Source organism: Hydra viridissima, unplaced genomic scaffold (genome assembly GCF_058129835.1).
Source record: "Hydra viridissima isolate aposymbiotic clone 2 unplaced genomic scaffold, HvirCarnegie_v1 scaffold_5, whole genome shotgun sequence".
Lineage (NCBI taxonomy): Eukaryota > Metazoa > Cnidaria > Hydrozoa > Anthoathecata > Hydridae > Hydra > Hydra viridissima.
Window position 1 is genome coordinate 1,339,209 of NW_028324304.1, and position 8,957 is coordinate 1,348,165.

At 39.8% G+C, this 8,957-nt stretch overlaps 2 protein-coding genes and 1 pseudogene across 2 annotated transcripts; 1 reads left to right on the forward strand and 2 right to left on the reverse strand.

Annotated features, from left to right (window-relative positions):
• Positions 1–1,905: 1,905 nt before the first annotated feature.
• On the reverse strand, positions 1,906–2,316 carry LOC149887767 (histone H3). Its single transcript, XM_090088861.1, has one exon. The coding sequence runs from the start codon at positions 2,314–2,316 to the stop codon at positions 1,906–1,908; it is 411 nt and encodes a 136-aa protein (XP_089944987.1).
• A 1,585-nt stretch (positions 2,317–3,901) lies between these two features.
• LOC149887768 (late histone H2B.L4 pseudogene) lies at positions 3,902–4,306 on the reverse strand (annotated as a pseudogene).
• Positions 4,307–4,600: 294 nt separating this feature from the next.
• On the forward strand, positions 4,601–4,990 carry LOC149887769 (histone H2A, orphon). The gene has a single exon (XM_090088862.1). It carries the CDS (start codon positions 4,601–4,603, stop codon positions 4,988–4,990), a length of 390 nt encoding a protein of 129 aa, XP_089944988.1.
• Positions 4,991–8,957: the final 3,967 nt, after the last annotated feature.

Consider the following 8,957-nt stretch of genomic DNA (forward strand, 5'->3'; position numbering starts at 1 on the left):
ATGCAAAAGCCGCCAAATTCACTTTTCACGAGTGTTAAAGTGTCATTTTTGAAATGCCAGTTATGAGCGCATGAAATCAAAAGCGAAATTTGCACTTTGAAAAGCAAACGGAAATGTAGAGCATCTTTTAAAATCGCCATATTCTAATTCAGTTTTGCCTTTATGAACTTGAACAAAAGTTGCATGCCTTCCCAAGACTGCACAATTGTAAAGAAAACACCAAGCTTCGCTCGAACGATGACTATGAAGACGAAGAACCGAATGGACCCCGTATTGTGCATTCGTCACTCATTCTCTTATCTCCTCAAACGTTTTTTTACCGTTACCTTCCATAATGAATTTTATTTTTTATTTATTTTTTTTTTTTACGATGTCCAGAACTTTCAGGTTGCTAAGTTTTTCCTTTTTTTCTAGTGTCCGCGACTTTATATATGTTGACTGCGTTATCGCAGTTTTAGCCTTCGATCGTTTTTGTTAACGAACACGAATAAGCACAACATAGTGTTCCTTTTTCATGGAATGTTCTTTGTTGTGTCTCTGTGTTTAGAAAAAGAATTGGTCTGAACTAAAAATCGTCGTTAGTACGCGTTGCTAACGCATTAAATATTCCAGCAATCGCGCGTGTTTGTGCCCTTCGCCTCTATTGAGTTTGTATGGTACCAAATGCTTAGAAGAGATTGGCATAAGCTTTTTTGGGAAGCCATATGGTTCAGTTTCTTGATGAAATTAAGCTGCTTTGTCCAGAGTAAGTAGCGCTGATGTTATTTGGCCATGCGCGCACTCGATTGCTTTTAAAGACTATTTTTTCGATGTTTTGATGCGATACCTTTCGCTTCTAACATGCTGTGGCACCGAAACGCCGCAATTTACAAAGCGTCACTATTCTTTAGAAGATTTCAAAACTAATGAAGCTTTAAGAGAGCGAGAGACGCGAGCTGTGGAGGTTTGCCTGTCAACACGAAAACACACTTTGCAGTCTGACGGTGGAGCAAAAAAAAAAAAAAAAAAGTCTCCTCGACAGTCCGCATAAAACTCCGCTTGAAAAATAAAAACATCTAAACATCTAGAAGTTTTATAAAAACGAACGCAACGTTTCTCTGAAACACGACAAAAAAAAAATGACTGAAGCTGCATCTCCGAAAAAGGCCACAAAGAAGTCTGCGCCTAAAAAGCCTGCTGATCATGCTCCCTACAAGGCGATGATTGTCGATGCTATTAATTCGCTTAAAGAACGCAAAGGGTCGTCAAGACAAGCTATCGCCAAGCACGTCAAGGCCAACAACAAGGTGGGTGAAAACGTCGATTCGCAAGTCAAGATTAATTTAAAGCGCATGGTGGTTGCTGGCGAGCTCGTACAAGTGAAAGGAACTGGCGCGTCGGGTTCTTTTAGAATTGCAGCTAAGCCCAAACCGTTAAAGAAGCCTGCTGCAGTCGCCAAGAAGCACAAAAAAGAAGCCAAAGAAGTAAAGAAGCCTGCTGAAAAGAAGAGCACGCCAAAAAAGAAAGCTGCGTCAGTGAAAAAAGTCGCACAAAAAGAGAAAGTGAAAAAAGCTACTCCTAAGAAAAAAGTGACTCCCGCAAAAAAGAGCGCCCAGAAACCGGTTGCTAAAAAGCCCGCAGTAAAGAAAGTGAAAGCGACACCTAAGAAGAAAGCTGCAGCCAAGAAAACCATCGCAAAAGTGGAAAAGAAATAACCTAACCTACCCCGCTTTTTGTCAAACGGCTATTTTCATAGCCACACATCTTTCTAAAAACAAAGTTCCAGGCGTAGAACTTGTTTACTTTGTGTTTGTTTGTTTGTTGTTTTTTTTTTTTGTTTTGTTTTGTTTTAAGGCACTAAGCCGACAACGCTTTTAACAGATTTGTGGCTATGAAAATAGCCGTTTTGTTTAGAAGCACCATTTTTTAAGCTCGCTCTCCTCTGATTCTTCTCGCCAACTGAATGTCTTTTGGCATAATAGTGACACGCTTTGCATGGATGGCGCACAAGTTGGTATCTTCGAAGAGACCCACTAAGTAGGCTTCTGAAGCTTCTTGTAAGGCCATGACGGCGGTGCTTTGGAAACGCAAGTCAGTCTTGAAATCTTGAGCTATTTCGCGAACCAATCGCTGGAAGGGTAGTTTTCTGATTAGGAGCTCTGTCGATTTTTGGTATCTTCGGATCTCTCTCAAAGCTACGGTACCGGGTCGGTATCTGTGGGGTTTCTTTACTCCGCCGGTAGCCGGGGCACTCTTTCTTGCTGCTTTTGTTGCCAGCTGCTTTCTCGGTGCTTTACCGCCGGTAGATTTTCTAGCTGTTTGTTTTGTGCGGGCCATTGTAAGTTACGCTTACACTTATCAGTTTAAGTTGAACTTTTGAAGTTTTTCAATTTAACGCGTTTTGTTGACATTTTTAGACTTTGCCGCGACTTAAAGCTGCATTCTGATTGGTGCTAAGAAAGTGCTCTTTGATTGGTTCAAGTACAAATGCAAAATAAGGCATTAAGGCCACGTAGGCGTGTTTTTTGGCTACGGGAAAAGAGAGCGCGTTTGTCTCGCCTCTACAATTTCTGCTTTTTTAAACACTTCAAAGACAGGTCGACGTAGTGGAATTCCGAAAAGAAACTTTTCTGCTCTGTTTGCGAACGGATAAAAGCGTTAAATGCGAAAACGCGCGTTAAAAACAAGGCAGTTTGTTTTCGTTTTTTTTTTTTTTTGTTTTTTTGGTTCAGATGGCTTTTTGACGAAGGACCGTTGCGATTGGTTGTTTGACGAAGATGTTTCCATCTATGTAGGGTAAAAGTCGCGCTTCCAGCGCATAATAAAAACAAAAAGAAACGCAAAAAGACAGTAATTGAACTTCAAACAATTTTAATCATGTCTGGTCGCGGTAAAGGAGGAAAAGGACTTGGAAAAGGAGGCGCAAAGCGTCATCGCAAGATTTTACGTGATAACATCCAAGGAATCACAAAGCCCGCCATACGTCGTCTAGCTCGTCGCGGTGGTGTTAAGCGTATCTCTGGACTTATCTACGAGGAGACTCGAGGCGTTCTAAAAGTCTTTTTGGAAAACGTTATTCGCGACGCTGTAACATACACAGAGCATGCCAAGAGAAAGACAGTCACCGCTATGGACGTTGTCTACGCATTAAAAAGACAAGGTCGCACATTGTACGGCTTTGGTGGTTAAAAGGGGAACACCTCAGCAATCAAAAACGGCTATTTTTATAGCCACACATCTGTTTTAAACGTTAATAGGCAATCTAGAACTTGAACGCTGCACCGCGATAAGCAGAGGGGGTGTGTAAAAACGGTTTAGTTTACCAGTTTCAGTTTGTTTCAATCGAAATGAAAAGCAATTGAATTGATTTCTAAGTAATGTTTTTTAGCGAGGCATAGTTTAACTGAGTGTTTAGAGTAGACGCTTGACACATAAAGTGTTTTGCTCACCATCATCGGGCTAGAAAGGTGATTTTTATCTAAAGCGCTGCTTTAAGTCTGATTTCCTAAAGATGCGCGCAATACATTTGAAAAAAAAAAGAAAAAAGAAAAAAGGAGCAAAAGTGTGGTAGTAGCAGCAAATAATAACGATGGGTGGGTCATAAGGGCTAAGGTTTTGATCAAAAGCAAAAAGGTGGCGCTCAAGTAGTTGTTGAAAGATTTTCTCACGCGTTTACCTACTGTAATAACTTTTTGTATCCAAAGTGGATGCAAAAGCTATACGTTTAAACATCAAAAAAAGCAAGTCTAGAAAAGCGCTCGCTCTTTAGACGCGGTGTCGCAATTTAAAACGAGCAAACAATGGCTGCCTAGCTATTGCATTTTAAGTACTTTCTCTCTACTACAATTTAAGGCGTTCTAATGCGTACAATGCTTTTACAAGATGTGTGGCTATGAAAATAGCCGTTTAGATAGCGCTCCATCTATTTACTGCTGGTGTACTTAGTAACAGCCTTGGTGCCTTCGCTCACTGCGTGTTTGGCCAACTCACCGGGAAGTAAGAGGCGCACAGCTGTTTGAATTTCACGCGAAGAGATGGTTGATTTCTTGTTTTGGAGGGCTAGTCGTGAAGCTTCTGAAGCGATTCTTTCAAAAATGTCGTTGACGAAAGAATTCATGATGCTCATCGCTTTGGAAGAAACACCAACATCAGGGTGAACTTGCTTCAAGACGTTGTAAATGTAAATGGCGTAGGATTCTCGCCTCTTTCTCTTGCGCTTTTTGTCTCCAGTACCAGCGATCTTGCCGCCTTTCTTACCAGCGCGTTTTTCCCCCTTTTTGGCCACCTTGGGCGCTTGTTTTCCTCCGGCCTTTGGAGCGTCAGACATGTCGACGAGTTTTAGAGAATTGAAATTTGAAATTACAAGCAACCGAATCACTTCCTATATAAAGCGCAGTTGTGGTCTCCAATTCGAGAACATTTCTGTTTCTCGCAAGCTCATTGGTTCTTCAAAGATTAACTAATTTGCGCATTGTTTGACGGAGTTTTTCTATTCGTTAAAAAAAGTGCAGTTCGAGACCAAATGTTTTTGATAAGAAAAAGGAATTTTGTAAGTTGATTTCAAAGCGCGCACAAATATCTCTAGGTTGTCTCTCGTTGTTTCTCAGTGTAAGAAATTAAAATGTCAGGACGTGGAAAAGGAGGAAAAGCTAAAGCCAAGGCAAAGACTCGATCGTTCAGAGCCGGACTTCAGTTTCCAGTCGGTCGTGTTCACCGATTTTTGCGCAAAGGACACTACGCCAATCGCATCGGTTCAGGCGCACCTGTCTATTTAGCTGCTGTTTTGGAGTATCTCTCCGCCGAAATTTTGGAGTTGGCCGGTAACGCTGCTCGTGACAATAAGAAAGCTAGAATCATTCCTCGACACTTACAGTTAGCTGTTCGCAATGACGAAGAGTTGAACAAGTTGTTGTCAGGTGTTACTATTGCCAGTGGCGGTGTGCTGCCAAACATACAAGCCGTTTTGCTTCCCAAGAAGAACGAAAAGGTTCCAAAACCAGCAGCCAAATAAACGGTACTCTGAACACAAGATAAAAAATAAAGGCTATTTTCATAGCCACACATCTGTTAAAAACATGACGGCATGAGCTTAAACACACTAAGGAGAATATAAAGAAGTGTGTGTGTGTGTGTGTGTGTGTGTGTGTGTGTGTGTGTGTGTGTGTGTGTGTGTGTGTGTGTGTGTGTGTGTGTGTGTAAGGAAGGGAGGGGAGGGGGGTTCAAAATCTCTTTTTAAAGCTGTTAGGGGATAAAAAGAGCACACGCATCCCGTTACAAAAAAATACATGGTGGGGTTTACACGCCATCTTTGAAACGTTTTAAGTTATAACCTGAGGGAGAAAAAACAGTTCGGTTACCTCACAGGTCACGTGCATGTTCAAGATTCCAAGTTTTGAAAGGATCCAACGTAACTTGAATAAAAAGTGAACACGCACGTGCCCAGATTGGCGACCATCTATAGGCTGTAGGAAAATAACAAAGAAGATTTAAGCGCCTCCGTAAGAATTTAGCTCCCTTAGGATTTCAGCAAAAAAGTATATTTAGCGGAGAAAAAAACAAAGAGCGAGGTTAAGCAGCAGTGACGGCATTAGCATCAGCAGCAGCAACAAAAACAAAACAAAACAAAAAAAAACAAACAAAAAAGCGGCAGCACGAAAAAAAAAAAAAAAAAAAAAAATTTCCGTTTTTTACACTTGCGTGTTTGTCTGTGTGTAATCCTTAATTGCATGGTTTTTTGTTGTTGGTTTTACCTTGTCATTTTTCTTCTGCGCACGTTCTCTTGGTCAGTAGTTTTTTGAAATGCGAAAAAAAACGTCAACGAAAAGAAGTGAACGGGTCATTGCACGTCATGTCTAACAAACAAGAGGGGTAAAGACAAAGACGTCCGCTGTCGAAAACTCATACATACTCCAAGCTGACACACTCTTGAGACACTTCGAAATAAAGCAAATGATCAAAGTCATAACACTTGACAAAGTCGAAACAAAAATCACAGCATGCGCAGACAACCCTTTATTTTACATTAAAGGAAAAAAACGTAAAGCTAGAACTAAACATTCCTTCAATTAAAACACGTCAAACTTGCGACGGGCACAAAACTCAACATATAACAAAGTTACGACGCTCTAGTTCTTTTACATTTTGTTTTCTAAATGACCCGTCCCTAAAACCCCGGAAAGAATAAAACGCGACAGTCGAGAAGTTGGCCAATACCTTTTTTCACAGTAACTATCAGGTGTTTCTCGCAACGTCGGATGGGTTGCTGAAACCTTAAAAAAGAACTTTAAAAAGCTTGTGGGGTAGCGTTAGTTCTCATGCTATTTTAACAAAGTACTAAAACTTTAGTTAAAGTAATAAGATTTTACAAAGTAGCTACATTTTAATTATTGTCCTCATTTATCGTCATCTATCGTCATTTTTCACGTATCTGCCTAACTTAGTACCTAACAAACTAACTAAGATACAAACTAACTAACTGAATGACTAACTAACTGACTGACTAACCAACTAACTGACTGACTGACTAACTAACTAACTGACTGACTAACTAACTAACTAACTAACTGATTGACTAACTAACTAACTAACTAACCAACTAACTAACTAACTAACTAACTAACTAACTAACTAACTAACTAACTAACTAACTAACTAACTAACTAACTAACTAACTAACTAACTAACTAACTAACTATAACTAACTAACTAACTAACTAACCAACTAACTCACTGAGAGACTAACTAACTAACTAACTAACTAACTGACTAACTAACTAACTGACTAACTAACTAACTAACTAACTAACTAACTAACTAACTAACTAACTAACTAACTAACTAACTAACTAACTAACTAACTAACTAACTAACTAACTAACTAACTAACTAACTAACTAACTAACTAACTAACTAACTAACTAACTAACTAACTAACTAAGTAGCTTACTTTGTATTTGTTTTTCAATTATGAACGAGTTCCTTGCAAGATAGATATTTCTGTTGCATTTGTTAGCCTTTATTTTTAGCAAAAATAAAATTCCAACTGGTGCTTTTCTAATGTCAAGGACCTCGCTAAGGCTAAAGCAGCTAAGCCTAATGGTTATGATGTTATAAAGCGGAGAAAAATGAACTTTTCTGAAAATGAAAAAACGAGAGATGGAATTGATCTGCAATAACTTCGGTTGTGAACACCTTATAACTGATGCCTCGCGCGATTTTAATAACTTTGCATCATGCAAAAGCCGCCAAATTCACTTTTCACGAGTGTTAAAGTGTCATTTTTGAAATGCCAGTTATGAGCGCATGAAATCAAAAGCGAAATTTGCACTTTGAAAAGCAAACGGAAATGTAGAGCATCTTTTAAAATCGCCATATTCTAATTCAGTTTTGCCTTTATGAACTTGAACAAAAGTTGCATGCCTTCCCAAGACTGCACAATTGTAAAGAAAACACCAAGCTTCGCTCGAACGATGACTATGAAGACGAAGAACCGAATGGACCCCGTATTGTGCATTCGTCACTCATTCTCTTATCTCCTCAAACGTTTTTTTACCGTTACCTTCCATAATGAATTTTATTTTTTATTTATTTTTTTTTTTTACGATGTCCAGAACTTTCAGGTTGCTAAGTTTTTCCTTTTTTTCTAGTGTCCGCGACTTTATATATGTTGACTGCGTTATCGCAGTTTTAGCCTTCGATCGTTTTTGTTAACGAACACGAATAAGCACAACATAGTGTTCCTTTTTCATGGAATGTTCTTTGTTGTGTCTCTGTGTTTAGAAAAAGAATTGGTCTGAACTAAAAATCGTCGTTAGTACGCGTTGCTAACGCATTAAATATTCCAGCAATCGCGCGTGTTTGTGCCCTTCGCCTCTATTGAGTTTGTATGGTACCAAATGCTTAGAAGAGATTGGCATAAGCTTTTTTGGGAAGCCATATGGTTCAGTTTCTTGATGAAATTAAGCTGCTTTGTCCAGAGTAAGTAGCGCTGATGTTATTTGGCCATGCGCGCACTCGATTGCTTTTAAAGACTATTTTTTCGATGTTTTGATGCGATACCTTTCGCTTCTAACATGCTGTGGCACCGAAACGCCGCAATTTACAAAGCGTCACTATTCTTTAGAAGATTTCAAAACTAATGAAGCTTTAAGAGAGCGAGAGACGCGAGCTGTGGAGGTTTGCCTGTCAACACGAAAACACACTTTGCAGTCTGACGGTGGAGCAAAAAAAAAAAAAAAAAAGTCTCCTCGACAGTCCGCATAAAACTCCGCTTGAAAAATAAAAACATCTAAACATCTAGAAGTTTTATAAAAACGAACGCAACGTTTCTCTGAAACACGACAAAAAAAAAATGACTGAAGCTGCATCTCCGAAAAAGGCCACAAAGAAGTCTGCGCCTAAAAAGCCTGCTGATCATGCTCCCTACAAGGCGATGATTGTCGATGCTATTAATTCGCTTAAAGAACGCAAAGGGTCGTCAAGACAAGCTATCGCCAAGCACGTCAAGGCCAACAACAAGGTGGGTGAAAACGTCGATTCGCAAGTCAAGATTAATTTAAAGCGCATGGTGGTTGCTGGCGAGCTCGTACAAGTGAAAGGAACTGGCGCGTCGGGTTCTTTTAGAATTGCAGCTAAGCCCAAACCGTTAAAGAAGCCTGCTGCAGTCGCCAAGAAGCACAAAAAAGAAGCCAAAGAAGTAAAGAAGCCTGCTGAAAAGAAGAGCACGCCAAAAAAGAAAGCTGCGTCAGTGAAAAAAGTCGCACAAAAAGAGAAAGTGAAAAAAGCTACTCCTAAGAAAAAAGTGACTCCCGCAAAAAAGAGCGCCCAGAAACCGGTTGCTAAAAAGCCCGCAGTAAAGAAAGTGAAAGCGACACCTAAGAAGAAAGCTGCAGCCAAGAAAACCATCGCAAAAGTGGAAAAGAAATAACCTAACCTACCCCGCTTTTTGTCAAACGGCTATTTTCATAGCCACACATCTT